Raw genomic sequence first — 23,106 nt, forward strand, 5'->3', positions numbered from 1 at the left:
TTTACTTATTACGTATGTTTACTTTTGGTGCTGCAAGAGAAACAGCATTTAATTGTATTTTTTTGTCCACTGACTTTAAAACTCAGAAGTACACTTTCCCTTCCTCTGTCTAAATGACTGCCCATATCAAATTAGTGCCCTAGAGATACTATATTTGTAAAATAAATACAGAAACATCATAAAACACTGAAAGAGAAGCCATAGCATGAGTGTATTTTATTTTAAAATCACTGGTCTTTAGTAATTTTAGACGGCTTCCTAGTATGGAAGCACAGAAAAAATGTGTAAAAACTGCTTAAACGGGCGCATTTAGAAACCATTTCAAACAAATGGTATCATGTGCGTGAAGACGATTCCTTTAGGCAAAATTAGGCCTCCGAGTAGGCCTGTTAAAACACACATGGAAGAACTTCTTGGTCACTAACTAGGACCGGCAGAAAAGGTCTTTGTCAACCTATTTTGTGTCGTGTGGGACATGTAGTCTCAGATTTGGTAAAACAGGTTCAGAGAAGATGCCTCCTTTCCAACATCAACAATGTCCTTTCCACTGCAATACAGAAAACACCAGACGCTGACGAGAATATATGGGGACTAATGTATCTCTTTAGGCCCAGAATGTCTTTTTACCCGTGTCAAGGTCCAACGTCATGCCTGGTTTATGAGCAGACCCCATCGAGATGAAATGGACAAACCAAGCCACATGAAATTCAGCCACACGAAAAGTAGACCGTGAGTCTTCTTATGAGAGAATTATTATTATTATTATTTTTTGATCTCATTCTAAGGCACACATTTCTGTGAGTCATTCCAGTCTCTCCTCATCCTGGGACTCTCTGCCAGGTCATATGGCCTTGGGAATCTGCTTCGCACGTACAAAAAATTCTGCAAAAATTACTATCAAAAACATGTGGTTTTGACCTGGCATCCACATGAGGTTTGCAGAATAAAGGGAGAAATTTTCTTGACTTCGCAGACCATATTTGGGAATGAAAAAAGGGGATCCTGTGAGAATATTCCCCATTGTATTCGGCAATAAAGCAGCAGCAGCCGCAGCAGCGTTTTAACACGGAGCCCACCGGGCAGGCTGATTTCGTTCTGATGTTTCTAATGATGCCCTGCGTGATGCCTGCCTCCAGTTCCTCGGCTATTTGTGCCAGCGTTTTCACTCTGGTGATGAACTAGAGAGGCACACTTGAAGAGAGACTATCACAGACTGAGATGAGGAAAATCAATTTCAAAGCCCAAAAGACGGCTGGAGCAGGAAGGTCACTGAACACTAACAGTTGCTTTGTGGCTTTGGAATCTTGAGGGGGATTCTATTTAACAACAACAACAACCGGACGGGAGCCGCGGAACTGCACCGCGTTATTAACTGTGACGCGCGCGGCAACGAAAACCTAAATGGAAACAATCACTCTGCATTCAGCGCAATTAATAAGCGCTCGTTTCTCTTCTTAAGTTGAAAGATCTGTTTCTTTGTTGGTCTGCCTTCAGACCCACCTTTTCATTTCAGCTTCCACCTCCTGTCCTGGCTTGTATTTCTAGCCGATCTTGTGAGGTATCTTTCTATGGGTCATGTCACAAATTTAAAATTTGTGACAGAGACTGAATGCCCTCATCTTTCCTGCTGTCCCCATTCAGGCCTTTGGGTCACCATTGGTAACTCTATCCTGTAGGTCTCTCTGAGGGACTTAGGGGTAATTTTCAATTATTCTTCTAGCCTGCCTGTCCTGCCCCCTTCCCCCACCCACCCCCTTGTATCCACCCCGCCAGAGAACCCTGCATTCTTTCCTTTGGTCTGGTCTGGTCTTTTCTTTTTTCTTTTCTTTCTTCTTTCCCTTCCTTTCTTCCCTCCCTCCCTCCCTCCGTCTTTTTCTTTCTTTCTTTCTTTCTTTCTTTCTTTCTTTCTTTCTTTCCTTCCTTCCTTCCTTCTCTCCCTCCCTCCCTCCCTCCCTCCTTGTCTGTCTGTCTTTTTTTGCTGGGGTTGAAAAGTTCTTTTGAGTTCTTATACCTCAGTTTCCTCTTTTGAACTGATTTGGCAGAGGCAAAGAAGAGACAAAAGTAACATTTTCATTTAAAATTTTCTACTCTCAAATGAAATGTCATGTTTTAAATAGGAAATCTGCACAGTATGCTGAGGTACTGCTATATATCCAGTCACAATTCTTACTGGTTCTCCTCTCAAGCCACTTACAACTGCTTATTATTTATTTTGCTCTGTTTGACTCCATGTCTTAGCAAGTATGCTCTGCTCCTTAGAAATGGCTTACTTTTGATTGAGGTTGTCTTTCAAAACAATAAACTACAAAACACTATCATAAGATTTTTAATGGCAAAATACTCAGGTTTTTGAAGTAAATTTAAATGTGCTTCTCATTGTATTATATTATGTTGTATTGTATTATAGTACATTATATTGTATTATATTATATCATGTTATATATCACAGCATATTGGTGCTCATGGAAAGATGCTGGTATCAGGCATAAATTAAGTAAGTTGTATTATATAATTAAATCGTAAGCTTACAAGAGTCACTAGGAAATAAAGGGGTTCATACTCGTCTTGTTCAGATTAGTACAGTCATGTTACTCCTGTAGCATCGAGTATGTTTTCATAAGTTGGAAATTACAGGGACGGAAATGAAAAGCATCCTTGGGAAGCATGTTATAGCGTTACTCAAAGTGGCTTGACTCATTTCCTCAATGGGACACCGAGATAGAAAATAAAAGTCCAAAAGAAAGTGTACAACCTCTGAATGACATGTTAGTTAGATCAACTTCATTACTGGTTGTCTTCACAGAGAGGAGGTTTCTTCAATATTTTCCGTTAGAAATCTTTTTAGGGATTTTAACCAACAAAGCCAAGGACTAGAATAAAGAGTGTTGCAGTGTTCAGTTCTATCCCTAAGGCACAGTTGAAACCTTTATTAGGGACATACACACACCTGGAAAACGATTTCTTTTTGTATATAATCTATTCTGTCTTATGGGGAGAAAGACACTACTGTCCAGGAGATGTTCACACTGCCTTCCTCACTATGTTCTTCGTTGAACAAAGAGAGTAATTGACATCAAACTTAACGTGAGCTGCTTACATAAAACGTCTTGATGTCCTGCTTTCTACTTATGTTTCTAGACAAATCAGTAAAAACTCTTACCTAGAAAAACAGACTGCTTACTTCAAATTAGATGCTCTGATTTCAAAGACAACGTGCCAGTGAGAAGAGAGATTGGCTGTATTTGGTCACATTTACCAAACCTTTTCAGAATCCAAACTTCTCACTTAAGAGCTAAGGGAATTTTAAGGTATAGGTTCCTCTTCCCTTCAGGCAAAATATAACTTTCTGGATTTAAGAGGCTTATTAAAGGTCTCACAAGATTTCCTCAACATCAAACGACTCTTCTAAAATGACATTTTCAGATCTAAAGCAAATGAATCCCACACTTATGGATTAAATTTACCTGGAAATATATGAAGGCTAAAATTAACTACTGAGTTCAAAATAGTTGTAGTCATTGATGATGCCAAAACAATGGGAGGGTTGCCTAGAATTCATTTTAAGATAAAATACTTTTTAAAAACTGTCAGAATATATACAATTTAATTATTGTGTATTATCTTCCTTCCATATTGCCCATTACCACTCATTTAATTGCTTGTCGCCTATAACTGAGAATATATTTATTAAATGCTTCTGGAGTTTTAAAGCAGCCGCTGCTATTTGTTAGCATATATTTGAAACAAATGATATACCTGAACGATGATATTAACCACCATGAGAGCGCTCTCAATACTTAAAAATAACCTGGCCTTCATTAGCACAGTCTTTAGAATTTTCACTACCAAATCCTGAATTTTAAGTTCCAAAGCCAACTGGATTATCTGTTAAATGTATATTTAGCATTGTGTTTATAACTCATTAAAAGGCTGAAAAAGCGGTTTACTTAAATGCTGCGCTTTAGAGAACAACGCAGCGAAATACAAGATTCCTGGTGGCTTTCAGACAGAAGACTAAAGAAAACAAAAGCCCATATAGAAAATTACCTGTTCTTATTCAAGGCCGGGTTCCTGCTTGTTTTTCCTACCTTTCAGCAACTGATTCTCAATAGGTATCCAAAGACATCTAGAACAATTACTTACCGTGTTTCAGTACCTAGTTATTTGGAAAGAAATCACCATCAGTCGAGCAGGCTGGCCCCCAGAAGCTCTGTGAGATTGAACTAAGAGACTGCAGAGGCTGTGAATTTTCAGGGAGAAGCCCACCCACACTAGCGTCTGAGTAAGGCTTAGTAAAAGGTGTTCGGCAGTCTCCAATCTTTCCTAAGAGAACAGTTCAATCAGACTGATCACGGTATCATAGGTTTGGGTAGGGCCTGGTGAACTTAGGTAGCCAAGGGCTGGTCCACTAATATGAACAAAATGTACTTAGAGACCATTTCATACATGAAAGCAGCGGTCCTCAAACACCAGCTTGCATCAGAGTCCCTTGGAGGGCTGGTTCTCGGTGGAACCCCAGCAGTTGATGTTGCCCGGCCCAGAGCCCACACTTTGAGAACCGCTACAGTAATGATTCAGTGTTAACTCAAGACTCCCAAGACTCTATAACAAATCAGAAAATCATTCAAAAGATTCCCGTTTAGAAAGTTAATGCTGGTAGCTCACAACAAGCCGTCAACTCCAAACAAACGGAATTTTTACGATACAAGGCTCAGTCCATCTGACCCCAGAATCAAATGGCTTAAACATTTTTCATTGTTCTAGGTCATCTCAATCTTAATTTTTTACTTACAACATCCCCCTTTATGGTACTTCCCTTTCAAATGCATCTAAGTGTTAGGAAATCAGGTCCTTCAGAACTTCTCTTCTCACTGCTACTTTTATCTATCATGTTTATTGAACTTTATCTCTAAATGAGATGTCAGTGGGGTACCTGGGTGGCTCAGTCGGTTAAGCGTCCGACTTTGGCTCAGGTCATGATCTCACAGCTCGTAAGTTCAAGCCCCGCGTCGGGCTCTGTGCCGACAGCTCAGAGCCTGGAGCCTGCTTCGGATTCTGTGTCTCCCTCTCTCTCTCTCTCTCTACCCCTCCTCTGCTCATGCTCTGTCTCTGTCTCAAAAATAAATAAACATTAAAAAAAAATTTTAATGAGATGCCAGTATCTGTTCTCTTTTGCTTGTTTCCTGTACTACCTGTATTTCTGTGTGTGTATGAAACATTCACCAACACACTATCTTATTCCACAAGCACCTTCTTTTGGGGGTTCTCTTTCTGTCTTTCTTGGAACTTAATGCTTGGGTTTGTGAACCACGTAGAAGTCGAGCTGATAATTCACCGTGGGTATTTACAATATCCCAAAGGGTTCCCACTTTCTTCATACAGATAATGCCATTTCTCTACCGTTAACCTTTCTGGCTGGAATAGTTTTTATGTATTATTTTTTTCCTCTAAAATCCTGGCTTCAATTTATTACCTGTATTAAAATGTATAGGGGGGGGAAAAACTACCTCTCATCCTTTATCTATTAGCAGAGACTTCTGGAAAACTCAGCTCTAAATATTTTTAAGGCACTGTGCACACACACAGATACGCATAAATACAACCTCTTTACTGCTTAACACATCTGCTGTATTGAGGAGAGGGAAAAGAAATAAAAACTATTTCCTGCATAAATGCCTTCTCCTTAACTTTTCTTTGAAGCTGCTGGAGACAACAGTGACCATCAAGGTGGTGTTCCTAGCACTGGCCACAGTGGACGCGCTACCCACTCTGACAAAGGTCGTAGCAGGGGTCGCCTCAGAGGTACCAGACAAGGTGACAAAAAATCCTCTTACTGAGGTTCAGAGGGAGCAGAATTCCAGCATATCTGAAAAAAAAATCCCATGCTGAATCCTCATTATTACAGTTAAAGAGAAAGTTTTTTTTCTCTCAGTCTTTCCATATTATTTTAAAACATGCTTTCGAGAGTCTAGAAGAGTACTCACCTGGATGAGGAAAGTAAAAAGTATTGAGAGGACTAGGTTTTAATTAATTTCAATAACCACCGTGGTTAGCACGAGTACTTGATGAAAGCTATAAGTAAAAATAAAAGCTAGCAAATGGGAGCTAAAAGCTGAAAAGGCTTGCCTCAAGGATGGATATAAAGGGAAACGGTTAAGAAATAATAAAATTTACCTGGAGTGTGTCAATAATAGACTGAACTTCATTATTTGTCTTTTTGCTTTTTGGTAATTTAATCTCTGATAATTTTTAAATAGGGTGAGTTCAGAGTAGATGTATATGCCCGTGTGTGTACATGTGTATAAATTTTCTAAGAATTGGCCAGGGCTGGTTCAAAATGGATTCATTACTTTGCCTCTAATATAAAGGTACTATTACTATAAACTTAATTGGAAATGTTTTATAGTAAGTAATATCCTATGCATCCCTGAATTGTAAAAAGAAAATGTTTTAGAGTCCTACTAATTAACATGCCTCTTCTTTGATTACCTTTAAATTAATTATGGTATGCATTTTAAAGAAAATATTTTAAATAAGAAAATTAAACACCCCCCCCAAGTGAGTAATCAACATTAGAATGTAAATTATGTATTTTGATGTGAAAACAAAAGAACAAATATGTCATGATTCTAGCTGTGACACAGTGAGTTAGTGAGACCTATAAGCTCCTTCTTCAGGCTGATAGCATGTTGTGGTCTCAAATCTATTACACTTTTGAATTGATGTGCTATTATCTTTGGACAACTTTCACACCAGGAGGTGATCCCAGCAAGAAAAATGTCTTAAATGAAAAGCTTATAAACAAGATACATTTCACCGCTGTTACCTGAATTAATATGAGCTATTAGTGGTTGTACAAAACGTGGTTTGAGACAGAAACTGTTTTTAACATTTTGCCAAAAAATTCTGCAATATGAATGTGTGAATAATTATACATTTTAGCAACTGCCACTGTATCAATTTGTAATTATAATGAGTACGCAAACATGTTCATGGTAAATACAACATTATATGTTCACTGATCTCCGAAAATTGGGAAGAAAAGTTCTAGAATATTAAGGTGATTTGTGCAAAATGTATTTTAGTGAATTCTTTCATATTTACTTTTAGGTCTTAATTGAGAAACGAATCTAATATAACATAAAAAAACTAATTTAATAGAATATAAAATTTAAGCATAACCACACCTTTCAAAAATATATAGGGTTATTATAATAGGAAGCAAAGATTTTTATTGTGACTTATTTTAACATAGGTATGTCTATAATCAAGCACAAAATCATGTTACAGTTTGGGAGGTTAGGAACTGAACAACAGGTCAAATATGCAGATTTGTTTCTTTTTCTTTCCTTTTTCTCATGATCAAGAAGGCTCCACAGTCTTTGTTTCAAATTTTAGTTATTACAATAGTGCAGCCATACCATCAAAGGCAGAAACCTGTATTAGATATTTTCCTACATGTTTTAAGATTATCAATTATACCTACTGTTGGGAAATGATGTACTAAATATATTAAGATGAAAATGGGAATGAAAAAGAATGCCTTAAAATTCCTATGGGCTATTTGAACAAGATTTCAATTATTAATTCATTTAATTATTGACAGCCGTCTATGCTTAAAAACCTGTTCAGCAAAGTTCTTTCTCTGCAAGTTTGAGAAGGAAGTGTGAGCCAGATAAAGAGGTGAATTTTGATGTTAAGTTTATGACGAATGAAAGAATTTCAGGGTTGTAAGAGATGTTGAAGGTATCTTAGTCAATCAAATATGTGGTAGTGAACATTAAGTAGTAACAAAACAAAACATAAAACAACCATCCCAGAGAGAGGAAAGTGTTTTAAATAAACCTGAGTGAGCACCTATTTACCATGTGCAAAGAAAACACGATCTAATTTTAACTTCACAAAATCCTCACTGCGCGCGTGTGTTATAAAAGCTACTTTTTTTTTTTTTTTTAAGTAGGCTTCACACTCAGCACAGAGTGCAACGTGGGGCTTGAACTCACAACCCTGAGATTAAGATCTGAGCTGAGGGCAAGAGTCGGACGCCTAACTGACCAAGCCACCAAGGCACCTCCTATATTCTTTTCTTTAAATTGAGTACACTGGGCCGTAATTTGCCAAAGTGTATACAGAGGCAAAACCAGGTCTTTTTAGGCCCTAAAACTTATGTTCTTGACCAGTTACATAATAGAGGAGTAGTTTCTATATGAGCTATGTATCTTAACTCGTGTATAAAACACACTCCAATTTAGGGGTGCCTGGGTGGCTCAGTCGGTTAGGCGCCTGACTTTGGCTCCGGTCATGAACGTGCAGTTCACGAGCTCCAGATCTCATTGGGCTCTGTGCTGGCAGCTCAGAGCCTGGAGCCTTCTTCTGATTCTGTGTCTCCTCTCTGCCCCTCTCCTGCTTGTGCGCGCGCGCTCTCTCATAAATAAAAATTTAAAAAAATTAAAAACTCCCTTCAATTTGTATTTATCTCCTGTCTAAAGAATAAGAAAGATACTAAGCTTTAATACCATAATGCGGTGATGATGGTGGAGGTGGCCTTCAGTTCGTTGGTGGGAAAGTCACTAACCTCAGTGACGTATCCTGAGAGAAGAAGTGTTCCCCAAGTAACACTCTCACCTTTCAACTTTTGTGGCTTGTGTGCGATGGGTTAAACACACGATTCTTCATGGTATTTTGAAACGAGTTGTAGAGTGATCCTGAAAATCTTTTTTAACCACATAAAGGTTAGCCAGCTAGCTCATGGCAATGTACCCAAAAGAGTAATAAACCTTCCAAATGAGTTAAACATATAACAAGAAGGGTCCAAATTTGCTGACCGTTTCTGGGATGACAAGTGGCTGTTAGTGTGGCCTGCTACCAAGAGTATATTTTTGGGAAAATTATTAACCTGTCCTTCAAGGTAAAGTAGTATTCAAGAATGAGTAAGAAAGTACCAGTCCTCTAAAGAAACTCTTAGTGCAGACAGGATATTTTTAAAACTCGCATTTGGAAATGTTCCCATCAACATATTATTTTGTTGCCAAGAACAATGACTACCATCTATAACAATTTTTAATTTTCTAAACTGTTGAAAAGTCTGAAAAACATGTATCTTAGTGAGCTTGGTCCTTATTTAAAGATGTAAAAATGGAACAACTTTCTAATTAGTTTGCTAGAACATCAGAGAAAGTAGCCAAATTTCAACAGTTACAGTATGATCCCAGTTGTCTGTGGAATCTAATAAAATTGAACTCATAGAACCAGAGAGAAAAATGGTGGCTGCCAGGGGCTGGGGAGGTGGGGGAATTGAGGAGAGATGTTTGCCAAAGTGTAGGATAAATAAATGTTTTTGTTTATTTTTGAGGGGGGAGAGAGAGAGAGAGAGAGAGAGAGAGAGAGCGAGCCTGGGTAGGAGAGGGTCAGAGAAGGAGACACAGAACCTGAAGCAGGCTCCAGGCTCCGAGCTGTCAGCACCGAGCCCGACGTGGGGGCTTGAACTCACGACGAGACCATGACCTGAGCCAAAGACAGACACTTAACCAACTGAACCATGCAGGTGCCCAAAGTGTAAAACTTTTAGTTATAAGATGAGTAAGTGCTGGTGATCTAATGTGCAGCCAGGTGATTATAGCTAATAATATTGCATTGGATACTTGAAATATGCTAAGAGAATAGACACACGCAAATGTACACGCGTACGCGCGCACACACACACACACACACACACACACACACACAGAGTATGTGAGGTGATGGATAGATTAATCATTTCAAAATGTGTGTGTGTGTGTATGTGTGTGTGTGCGTGTGTAGATAAATTTAATGATCAGGAAGTTCATATAGTTGTTAGGGTCAAAAAAGGTTTAAGGTATGATTAATATTTGATATGTAATTGTCTTATAAATGTATATTTAATAATTTATTAAACAAACAAAACTAAATAATAGATTGAAAGAAAATAAAATTATTTAAAAATGTTATTTATTTCGGGACATCTGGGTGGCTCAGTCATTAAGCAACCGATTCTTGATTTCCACTCAGGTTATGATCTTGCAGTTTGTGAGTTCTAGCCCCACATCACGCTCTGAACTGACAGTATAGAGCCTGCTTGAAATTCCCTCTCTCTCTCTCTTCCCCTCTCTCTGTCCCTTCCCTGCTCTCGCTGTCTCTCAAAATAAATTAACTTTAAAATATTATTTATGGGGTGCCTGGGTGGCTCAGTCGGTTGAGTGTCTGACTTCAGTTCAGGTCATGATCTCACAGTTCATGAGTTCGAGCCTGGAGTTGGGCTCTGTGCTGACATCTCAGAGCCTGGAGTCTGCTTCAGATTCTGTGTCTCCCTTTCTCTCTGTCCCTCCCCTGCGTGCGCGTTCTCTCTCTCTCTCTCTCTCTCTCAAAAATAAATAAACATTTAAAAAACTAAAATAAAATGTTACTTATTTAATTTCATCCTTTCAATGTTTAGTTTTATACATGTATGATAACATGCCTAAGATTAGTACATTGCTAGTTCTGCATAATTAATGATGTGATAAATACATGTATTTTGGGTTGAGTGCTTTTATTTTCTTTCATATGTAATTTATAAAAAAATTTGGAGACACTACGAGAAGAAAAATAAATTTAGAATTTGGGATCTAGTTGAGAGACACCCCGCTAATTAGTCATGTGACCTTGGGCCGATTACTAAATCTCAATGGGCTTTAAAAGAAGGCAAGATAAGGTTAACTGCAAGATTAACTCCAATTGTGAAATCTGTTCTGGAATAGAGTCCATCTTTCTCAAAAGCAGTCAGAACTTCTCCGCGTCTTCTATAACCACCTTGAGTTTTTCAAACTGGTACATGGTAAGACTTTCATAAATACGGGCTGAGTGAGTGAATGCATCCAGGACTCAGTTCATGAAACACCACTGCCCTACCGCTATCTCAGATCATGTCTTCCCCATTGGTTCACCGTTACTTTTTCCAAAAGCAAGTTCTGTCTTTGAAAATTTACTTCATAGTTTAATTCCTGTAGGAAGTCACCCCAATTAAATAGGGACTACACTGATCACTCTCATGATCAAAAAATACCTATCTCCAAAGGTGAAAAGGCTATGTCATTGTTCACAAACTTTATCAACATGTCCATTCTTGTTAGCTGTCACTGCCTTTCCTTCACCAAGCCTTTACTGCCTTTGTAGTTGTCACTTACCTGTGTAAATATGGAATCAATTACTTTTCTCTTCAGTGGGGAGTGTAAGAAAATAAAAAGCAAAGAAGCTGAAGTTCCAGGTACTTTGCAATGACATTTCAATGAATCCTTCTAAAATCTTTGAGAAGTCCATCAAAACCCATTTTATGACAAAATAAATAAGATAAAAATATATGAGTAATCTGCCCAAGGTGACACAGCTAATTGGATGTTAAGATTTTAACACAGATTTGTCTGTCCCCAAACCCACGCTTTTTCCCACTGCTCCGTGACCAGGAAGGAGCACTATGACATCAGTGCAGGATGTGACTGGGGCACGATGATTTCTGGTGGTAGTATTTTAAGTGGTTCAGATGCTACGAAATCATAAAGAGGTTCATGGCAGAATCAGAGGGGTTATCAACAGAAGTTATTAAGCTTAGCTGGTTAACTGCATGCCCAAGAATGTAATCTTGTGGGCTCCAAGGAAAGGGTTCTAAGAATGGTATAACAGGAAACAGACTTGGGACGCCTGAGGGGTTCAGTTGGTTAACCGTCTGGCTTCGGATCAGGTCATGATCTCACAGTCTGTAAGTTCGAGCCCCGCGTCGGGCTCTGTGCTGACAGCTCAGAGCCTGGAGCCTGCTTCGGATTCTGTGTCTCCCTCTCTCTCTGCCCCTCCCCCGATCACACTCTGTTTCCTCTCTCTCAAAAGTAGATAAACATTAAAAAAAATGGGAAAGAGAAAAGAAAACAGACTTTATCCCAGGTCTGACGGAAGAAATAGAGAAGACAAAAACTATGTCAAGGGAAAAATGAAGAGACACTAGAAACAATAAGCAATTCTCTTTTGAGAGGGTGCTTATTAACTGGTGATAAAACCAGAGGATGAAACTTGAGAGCACCACACAGCTTCAAAACTGGACAGAAATGAATTCTAGGAAAAAGATAGAAGCTCTATGTAATAGTGATGTCAGGCTGAGATAAAACACACACGTGCATACACAGAGCATGCACACACACACAAGGATCAACCCATTTTCACAGACAATATTAGTGAAGGTAGAAGGATTTAAAAACCTCACAAAACAGTGGCTGAAAAACGGGAAGTGACTTGCCTCAAAGTGAATAGGTCAGATTCAGAGAAAGATAAGAATTAAATCCCAGTCATTAGCTATGACCAGAGTAACGGCGTGCGTGACCTTCTACTTTGATCCTGTTCGGAGAAGGGGCTAGAAATGTGTTAGAAGTAATTAAGAATTCATTTTCCTAGGTACTATGGAAATGAAGGTTATCATGTATGAATATTTTATACAGATTGCTGGTTATCCAAAACCAAACATTATCAGAGGGTACAGTAATTGCAATTTGTGGGAAATTATGCTTTCAGAAAATCACTTAAGGCCTATAGCAAATAATTAATGCATACTTTCTTGGTGTTTTAATTGCTATTATAAAGAAACTGGTTCACCTCAATTAAACAAAATAACATGCCTACTCTCTTGTACAGTATCTTCATCATGCTCGAAAGACACCTAAAGCTTTAAATACCTTAAGTAAGACTGAGGTCTAACTTCTGACACATGTGGAGACAATGCTTCCATCAAGGATTTTACTGATTCATTCCAAACATTTACTACTTTAGGTTCATTAAATGTCTCAAGAATATGAAGAGTTGCCTTTCATCATAATTTAAAGATTTTTTTTTTCTTTCCAGGAACAAAATTAACAGCCTTGGGGTTCCTACCTGCAAAAATTCACCCACTTATGGGGCGCCTGGGTGGCTCAGTCAGTTAAGCGTCCAACTTCGGCTCAGGTCATGATCTCTAGGCCTGTGAGTTCAAGCTCCAAATCGGGCTCTGTGCTGACAGCTCAGAGCCTGGAGCCTGCTTCGGATTCTGTCTCCTTCTATCTCTGCCCCTCCCCCACTTGTGCTCTGTCTCTCAAAAATCAATAAATGTAAAAAAAAATTAAAAAAAATTCACCCACATTTTGTTGAATGACACGAATAATGAAAAAAAAAAAAAAAGCAAGAGATTTTATTCTGATAAAATTATGACTGTAAGCTTGACCCAACTACCACATGAAGATAAAGTAGACATACCTGTTCCAGTTAAGATAAATACTTTTCTTATCCGTTGGAGAGAGGAGAGCTACTTGGTGATAAATGATATTCGTTCAAGTGTTAACTAATTAGGTTAATTTATCCCATGCAGTGCTTGCTATTATTATCATTATTTGGTCATATTTTAACAACATTTATGGAGTACCTATCATTTGCCAGGTACTTTACTTACATTATTTCATTTAAAAGTCACAACACCCTTTTTAGCAAGTATTATTATGGCATGGGCAATTGACCTGTAAGGTTTAAATAATTTGTTGATGATTATATAGATCATTTAAATGAAGGATCTGGGATTAAAAACCCAGTCTGACTGCAAAGCAGTCAGTCGTGATGCTAAACTGTGTTTGTATCTGGGTTTATGGATACATTTGGACAAGACGGACAGATTGGATGACATCCCCTATCCTATCTGCGAACAGATATATTCTTAATTTGCTTTTCTCTTTGAGTCCTGCATCTTTTGAAAATGTTTGTGCAAAAGTCCTGACCCGTGACACCAGGGTCCCAACACTTGCATCCTGCTGATGGGGCTCCACCTGATCTTAGGGCTGATAAAGACATGACTGAGAAATTGAAGGAGGAGGAGCTGACACTCCCCGCTTCCCCCCACCCCCCCATCTCCCACCTGTGGGGTTTAGCCGGAGTGTTCCCGCTCTCACACAGCGAGGCTTCAAGGCAGAGTATGATGAAGCTGTTTGAGACGTTTTCTGCCCACCTCCCATCAAGTGATGAATGGATAAAGAAATTGTGGTTTATATACACAATGGAATACTACTTGGCAAAGAGAAGGAATGAAATCTGGCCTTTTGTAGCAACGTGGATGGAACTGGAGAGTATGATGCTAAGTGAAATAAATCATACAGAGAAAGACAGATACCATGTGTTTTCACTCTTAATGTGGATCCTGAGACACTTAACAGAAGACCATGGGGGAGGGGAAGGAGAAAAAAGTTAGAGAGGCAGGGAGGCAAACCATAAGAGACTCTTAAAAACTGAGAACAAACTGAGGGTTGATGGGGGGTGGGAGGGACGGAAGGGTGGGTGATGGGTATTGAGGAGGGCACCTGTTGAGATGAGCACTGGGTGTTGTATGGAAACCAACTGGACAATAAATTTCATTAAAAAAAAAAAGAAGAAGAGGAAGAGAAAAAGCCTGCCGTTGTAAATGTTGGAGCCCCTCTCCTGCCCGGTCTCCTTGGATCCTCTGGTATGCTCTGCTCAAAAATGACGGAGCCTTCATACTCAATGCCAGGTTTTTGCTACAGATTAGATCTTTGGTAAAACCATTCTGAGCCCAAAAAAATGATGTTTAAAAATAAAACTACTAGGTTTTATTCAGGAATATATATCAATATTGACTTCTGGGAATGACCTTCACCTTACAGCTACTGTCAACTCACAGCCTACTTTTCCATCTTGATTATTGGCATGACGTGTGGTAGCCAAGCAAGTCGAGGTGGCAGCATTATAATTAGTTAATAATCATCACATTTAAACAATCATGCTTTTGCTTTCACTTATCTTAGTAAATCGACTCCTAGTTCATGCTTTATTTTCGAATGAGGTCTCTATTTCTGTATAGAAGAAAGAAGAGTTTTGGAAACCAAATTGTAACGCTGCTGGAGACACAGTAGTTCATTGTGTATTTTTTTTAAGAGAGAGAGCAAACATGTGAGCTGGGGAGAGGGTCAGGGGGGAGAGAGAGAGAATCTTTTGTTTTTTAAATGTTTATTTATTTTTGAGAGAGAGAGAGAGAGAGAGAGAGAGAGAGAGAGTGGGGGAGGGGCAGGGAAAGAGGGAGACACAGAATCCGAAGCAGGCTCCAGGCTCCGAGCTGTCAGCACAGAGCCCGATGTGGGGCTCGAACTCATGGACTGCGAGATCACGACCTGAGCCGAGGTCGGATGCCCAACCGACCGAGTCACCCAAGCACCCCTACATTCGAACTTCTTGGACAAAATCTCAGTCAATACAATGGCTTCAATACACACTCCCTCTTTTCATCTTGATATTGTGAGAAGAGAACAAAAACAAATATTTGACGTATTATTTTAAGAGCTACACACCTGAAGGAAAACAGAAGGTGTGAAGGGGCTGACAAAGGGTTAACGATCTGCTAGAAGTTGGTGTAGAAACCAGAAAAGTTCAAGTTGAGAGTCAACCAATGGCTGCTCCAACCACTAGCTGTTTTTCCACCACCTCTCTCATTTGGTCTCTTTTTCTTATCTGAGCTATAAGAGAATATGGGCTCACAAGCAACTTTACTCTTGGGAACACAATTTCGTCGGTAACAGTAGGTCCCTCTGTGTCCAGGGCAGTCTCAGTTTACGCCTGTAAAATTTCTAGTGCAATTGCTCTTAAAAACCTTTCACTCTCAAACTGTCTGCTTTGATGATAAATTGTATGGTCACCACGGAGCTTAGACACTGAATTAGGACAAGAGCGTTCGCAACTTCCCTCCTCTCACCGAGACAAGTTTTTACGCCCCAAATTGAAATGAGCCTTCCATACAAACATCACCTGGCAAATCCTTTTACATCATACCTCCTTCTTCCTACTACTCTGAGAAACACACGCACGTCCCCTTTATGGGCCTTTTAAGAAACAGTGTAAGTTGGGGCACCTGGGTGGGTCATATCCGCTGAGCGTCCAACTCTCGGTATCGGCTCAGGTCAGGATCTCGGGTTTTGTGAGCCCTGCGTCGGGCTCTGTACTGACAGCGTGGAGCCTGCTTGGGATTCTCTCTTTCCCCCGCCCACCCTGGTCCCTTCCCCGCTTGCACTGTCTCCCTCTCTCAAAATAAATAGATAAACATAAAAACAAAAGAGAGACTGTAAGTTAGCAAAGGTGAAACCTTTCGAGAGATCTAGAATCCAGCTGACTTTTACTATTCACTAGGATATAATTTTAGATGAGTTTATTGGCTTTTTTGTTGTTGTTGTTGTTTGTTCATTTTTAGCAAACAGAGACGGTGAGGCCCTCAACCAAAGGTTAAGAATTTCTTAGCCTAGGCCCAGATCCAATGTTGAGTAACCCTAGCTTCTTCATTTTTGTGTCTCTTTCAATGGGCTGTGATGGTTTCCTTTTCCCCCCAGGTGCCCGTGGGTGACCCCAGACTACCTTTAACAAAAGGATATGGTATCAGTCCATAATCTTAAGTCAGAGGATTACCCTCCCAGGAATATTTTACTTAACGCTGTATCCGTAATTATGGAGGATCGAACTACTTACCATCTTGCTAAAGGTAGCGGGTCACAAGCCCGCAGGTGATGGTACCATTTTTCACCTGGGAAAGCTTTCCCTGGTAGGATAAGGCCACCACGTGTAGACCGCTGCCTGGATTTCTAATAGGAAAGGCTGACTGATACCTGACGCTTGTATGAGTGTCTCGCCTTTCCCTAGAACCATTCACAGTGAGGGCGCCTGGGTGGCGCAGTCGGTTAAGCGTCCGACTTCAGCCAGGTCACGATCTCGCGGTCCGTGAGTTCGAGCCCCGCGTCAGGCTCTGGGCCGATGGCTCGGAGCCTGGAGCCTGTTTCCGATTCTGTGTCTCCCTCTCTCTCTCTGACCCTCCCCCGTTCATGCTCTGTCTCTCTCTGTCCCCCCAAAAAAAAAAAAAAAAGTTGAAAAAAAAAGAAAAAAAAAAAGAACCATTCACATTGAGGATAAAAGGGGGGAAGAAAGGGAGAATATCTTAATTTAGTAAGTAATACTTCCGCTTAGGTATTTTTTAAGAAACTGTAGCAGCTGATCTCACATTACAGCAGCCCGGGACATTTAAATATTTAAATAAAAAGTGCAATAATAAAGAGGTAATTTAATAGGCAATTTCATACATTAATAATTAGCAAAGCATTAGTGAACTACAAGGTAAAGAGCTATGGAAACATAACTAATGAACTATCAATGCCAAAGTAGACTTCATAGTAAAACAAGACTTTAATAAATCTTTTATTAAATGGCTACAAATGAACCATTTTGTTAACGTCTAATAGGTAACTACTAAGCTACTTAATTCACATATATAAATGAAGACCTTGCAGGCAATTAACTTCACAATTGCTGAAGGTCAGGGCTCCCGATGCGAGTTACCGTACTACACCTTTAAGGGCTGCTGCTGTACTGGGTCAAGTCCTAGCCTTTCCTCCTCGGCTCTACAATGTGTTAGCAGCCATTATCATGCGCTGAGGCAGCTGAAGTATAAAATAAACAAGGCATGAGCGATACACTAGCAAATGCCCAGAACTGAATCCTACAAAGTGTAAGAAATAGTGAGTGCAAAGAAAAGGAATCCTGAAGGAAAACTCTAAGCGAGGATGGGTATTTACGCATGGGCGCTGACTGCTTTTTACTGGAGAGGAGGAGAAACTAAGGAAATGCTGATAAATTGCAAACGCTTGTCTGGGTCTGGATGTGACTCTAGGAGATCTGAAACTCACTAGAGATTATAGACCAGAACCGCTCTATTTACTGAGGAGGAACGTACAGTACACAATAATATCGATTGTCTCCAGCAGCAGCAAATGTTAAATTCATTAGAGAAAGGAAATAAGCATTGTTATGGAAGCAAGAAACTGCTGGTAAAAAAAAAATGCTTTTTAATAAATCAGTACAGAAGCTGCATGGAAACAGGACAAGGTGGAGAATCTCTGATGTCTTCTCCACCAACTCATATGGACTAAGTCTACAAATTACGGAGAGTTTCATGGGTTATTACATGCCAATTTGCAAGCGGTAATTATCAATGCATGCTGGCAGGAGAAAGGGGGAGGAGACAAAACAGATTCTTACACACCCATAACTGAATTTCATGCTCTGTAACTGACATCCTTTAAACGACAGTTCCAGAAAAGTGAGAATCCGTAAAATGAGTATACGTGTAAACAGAAGTAATTGGCAAAGACGAAACTGTGCTCCAGATTAAAAACGAGTCAATGGCAGACCCACGTCTGGATGAAGTTGTTAATGTAGCTGAAACTGAACCTGAGAATCATACTCAATGGGGAACCTTAACTAAGAAAGGAAAAATCAATGACAGATAAGACTGGTTCTTCACCTCAAGAGCTCCAACCAAGTGAGACTATTAAAGAAACCACAGCAGGTCAGGACAGTGTGAGATTTTCACATCGCTGCTTAGGTTGATACACTGCGTCTGTGCAAAGCTGAAATACCATTTTCTTTTGATTAGCAATCTTATAAGATGTGGACCTCTGCAAATGAGAAGGTGACAAAACTGGACAACAGACTGAAATTTTTTTCAGCATGATATACGATGCTTTGATTCATTACTCTATATATTTCTATGTTAGTGAGATGCTATCAACTGGCAGATTTTCTTCCTGTGTCAATTCACAAAAACTGTATAATGTAATGCTGTTTGATGGGTCACTCATGGCATTGCTTTGAAATGGAATTTCAAACGGTATTGCTTTGAGATCATCCTGAGAGTGATTTTTTTAGATGGTCTGAATATGGGAGAAATCAGCTACGATGGGTTGTCCTCTAAACAGCTACTTTCTTTCCTAACTTCCCACCAAAAAGGAACAAACTCATTAGTACATACGAGGAATAATAAGAATGCACCTTATCTTTCCCCCAAATTATTCTGAATATCTTCACGAGAAGACTTGGCTTCAAAGAATCCCAACTCTCCTACTGGCACAGTTTTTGAGGCTTCTGTGCCACACGACATCCCTAACACTAAACACGTTTCTGCTGACTTAACTTGACACATTTCATACATATTTGTCAAAACAATTATTGTTAACTACAATGCAATTATCCATATTCAATTTGATGACTCAACTGGAAAATTACTTTTTTCCTAATAAAATTTTTCCAAATGACAACAGTGAATCAGTGTTGATTAGTTGTTCAGTGCGTGCTAATTAATTACACGGGGTAAATTTAGTTCTGTGCTAATAACCGCAGGGGGAAAAAATTTTGTAGACACGACTCTTGTTACAAGTGAAGAAATTTCCTTCCTGCCTACTTCTTCTGTACTTTCTCTTTCTAATCTATCCCGGACGAGTGTTCAATAATACAAAATAAACAATAAAAGCCAACTACTCTTGCCTGACGCTACAGGTGAAAAGACCGGAGTTCTTTGGAACCTTGGTCCTAGGTCAAGAGTAAAGGAAAAGAAAAAGATTTGTACTGTTAACGTGAGGACCTCCGGATAGCTCATTCTCATAGCAGACTTGGTTTAGATCATGCATTTAATGGCCAAAAAAAAAAAAAAATCCCAATTTATTCACTATGAAACCTATTTCTTTATCCAGAAGCTAATTTAAATGCTGACATTAGCCAGGGGCTCTATGGGGCAAGGCATTTTGGGGGGATATTCCCCCCCAAAGGACTCCAGACCCCCGTTTTCTGGCTTTCGTGTGGTGATGATTCTTTCTCTCTGAGCCTGATGGAAGTTTACGGCAGCAAAGAAATAAATACTGATAGGAATGTCAGGGGAACTTTGTCACAAAGCTGTCAATAGGAGGCCAGTGAGGTAGGACGCCGTATTCTCTTGTGTAAATACACGGTGTAAAGAACACAGGGCCTGGCCAAAGAAGGGACAAATTTTTGTGCCCGGAGATATTTACAAAGTCAACGGATTAATTCAAAACAGCTCTTCCTGATCTATGCTTTTGTAGGAGTGGTTTGCTACCTGTGGGCCAACCTGTGTTAAGTAATAATTTCAGAACCTCACTGAACACCTGTACGTGTGCAGAGGAAGGGCACTCAGCTGGAGACGCCTCTGGAAGACAAGATGGTGAAGCCTGTAGGCCATCGTACAGAAAGGGGGCAAAATTATTTCAGGAGTTAGAGGTATCAGTTCATTGTAAGGAAAAATCTTACCGTCGAATATTACTGTCTAAGAACGAATGGGATGTCTTGGGCAGTCATGCTGGAAGGAACTGTAGACAATAGGTCCTATCCTCTTTCTGTTGCAAGAGACTAAAATATCCTTAACAGATGCTCATCTGACTATTACACCTAGGAATCCACTATGGTTTTATGATGTAACGGACACGACGTAGCCTGTAAAAGTAGGGACGTCTAGAACTAAGTATATGCTACACATGTTCACTGCATCACCCTCCATACAGAATTGAGAGTCACCTTTTACATCTCTGACTTTTTCCTGACATGCCTGCTAACGTGTAAATAAGAAAGAAAAAAAAAAACCCGCAGTAAGGAGGAGTTTTACCGAGGCCATTTACTCTTGTCTCTGACACAATGTGTGAAAAGGACAGGAAAGTTCACGGGCCCAGCGACTAAAAAATGGCTGGTAACCTGGCCCTGCTCCCACACAGCACAGAGGTATGCTAACTTTTTTTTAGCAAGAAAAGGGTTAGACTAGTTTACCTGTAAATGTTCAATGTTAAAACAACACAGTCTGTTGACTACTCTAGAATATCGATGCATGCAGATACGCTGTGCGGCCCTAACGATCAGATAATCTGCGAGTCTCCCATAGAGGAGTTACCTGCTTTCCAGTGGTACATTACTGCCAAGGACCCAGCTGTCCTGCAGCTGGACGGACTCGGGTGTGGTTTGCAGCTCGGCGGGCAAAGCAGCCGGCGGGGCCGGACTCTGGTTCCTTCTATTGGTCAGGGAGTTTCTGTTGAGAGAAGTGATGGACGGATGGTGCTGTGCGGGGTGCTGCTTATGGGGTGGTGGCAGAGGCGGAAGGGTGGGCTGGCCTTGGTTGTTTGCAGGTTGCTCTGAAAAAAAGAAAAGGAAACTCATTCTATATATGAGTACATGTACATATGTGTGTGTGTGTGTGTGTGTGTGTGTGTACATACACATCTACACACACCACCAATGTCTTGGGGATCCACTACAGATGAATTAGAATTAAAATCTGCATTTAAACCCATATCCTAATCAATTTGCATATTATTCTATTAAGCGGGTGTTCAGTGACATTCTCTAAGAGCGAGTTTACCCTTGATACACGGAGTACTAATTAATATACAACAGATGGTAAAATTGGTTTTGGTTTTAATTTGTTTCAGATTTTTTTTCATCTGGTTTTATTAACACCTACAGAAAACAGCGTCTGACAGCTCCCCTAATGTGCCTTTAGACTTCAGCTTTTTTTAACAAACCGACCCTGAAATTAAATGGGTAATTTCGGTTGAACACAAAGGTTTTCGAAATGCATATAATCCCTATAATTATTTAATGGAGGTTTTTTTTAAGCTTTATTTAACTGCAATAAATTATTACAAGCTAGCTGCTAAACAGCAGTAGACTAGTTTAGTGCATTTCAAATAAGCCAGACCTGCCTTATGATCCACTAAAAGACGCTAAGTATTCTTTAGCAGAAGGTCACTCTGTGAAGCAGATGTTGTTTCATGGATATTTAACAGACTGAATCACATCTGATTACAACGTCAGAAGACTCATATACTTAATGACCGTTACATCCATTAGAACACACACAGAACAGATTTGCCAATTTCACAGTACGCCGTATAACTACATCTTGGAGTAAGTCGTAGGTGACCAGGGCGACTCATGCCATTGTGTCACTGGTACAAATATTTTGCTCTCAACCACAATCATAAGGGATCCAGCAACTTCAAACTATAAACACAACGGTAGGTTGTGACCAAAGAAACATTCCCTAAAACTAGGAAGTCGTAAGGTAAAATTGACAAACCAACGTAACACGAGACTGACTTTTCAATCTCATTACCTGCCTTCGGACATGCTAGAATTCACAAATACTACATTTTAACAAACAGACAGAGGACTCCTTAATTTAATGCTAACCTTATTATGGTTCCATACATGTAAGATGTCAATTTTTGACTAAATGCAGTTCAAAGTGCAATATAATTTTAAAGTGATGTATTAAATCATGCTATTAATATAAATGCACCTATTAAAGAAGAATAGGAAACACAGGGACTATCTTTCATCTGCAGTGTGAACGCCAGCAGAAATTGTTATGCCAAATAGAGTCTAACACTGTAATTGTGAATGCATAAAATGAATTCTTGATATGTAATAGCTTGAATATATCTTATACCCTCTTTACAGGGTATAAGAATTAAAATAACTCCTCCCATCGCATATAATATCTGTAAATACTGCATATTTCTAATGGCCTCTAACAATCCATATAATACCATTTAACAACTAATAATTTCTTACTCTTGAAATGAAGGAGAGAGAAAACCCCTGAATATATGAAACAAGGTTCTTTCTTGCACGTTCTCCGTTCCCAAGGATCCCCATCCTAGAAATTACAGAAATCTTGCTTGGTCCATTGTTTTGATGCTCATGAAAAATTAAGATTATCTATATCTCAGTTAAATTGAAAGTACTCCTGGAGGAGGGGCACCTGGGTGGCTCAGTCAATTGAGCAACTGACTCTTGATTTCAGCTCAGGTCATGATCCCAGAGTCATGGGATTGAGCCCCGTGTCGGGTTCCATGCTAAGCGCTGAGCAAAGAGCCTACTTAAGATTCTCGCTCTGTCTTTCTCTCCTTCTGCTCCTCTTCCCTGCTCTCTCTCTCTCTCTCAAATTAAAAGAAAAGAAATTACTCTTGGAGGAAATGCGAAGGCTAAACTAACACATATAGTTTTAATTGTGATAGGAAAAAAGAAACAGTTTAAAATTCAAAGATTTATTATTCAGGTATCATATAGTTAATTAGCTTTGTCTTCCGCAGCATTAGGGCATATGATTAGAATCTCTACAGATGTCTTTAAGGAGCATTTCAAAAGCTGCTTTTATAACTATAACTATTGTTATATATATATATATATATATATATATATATATATTTAACAACAATATAT

The 23,106-nt window shown here is 39.5% G+C and overlaps 1 protein-coding gene across 1 annotated transcript in view; it reads right to left on the reverse strand.

Moving 5' to 3' along the window:
* TENM3 (teneurin transmembrane protein 3) overlaps nucleotides 1–23,106 on the reverse strand; it is a 294,059-nt gene that overhangs the window by 168,310 nt on the left and 102,643 nt on the right. The window contains exon 2 of the mRNA XM_049631792.1: nucleotides 20,774–21,011. Within this exon, the coding sequence (XP_049487749.1) occupies nucleotides 20,774–21,011 (238 nt within the window). The remainder of the gene's footprint in view (nucleotides 1–20,773; nucleotides 21,012–23,106) is intronic.

The sequence above is a fragment of the Panthera uncia genome, chromosome B1, assembly GCF_023721935.1.
Source record: "Panthera uncia isolate 11264 chromosome B1, Puncia_PCG_1.0, whole genome shotgun sequence".
In the NCBI taxonomy this organism is placed as follows: domain Eukaryota; kingdom Metazoa; phylum Chordata; class Mammalia; order Carnivora; family Felidae; genus Panthera; species Panthera uncia.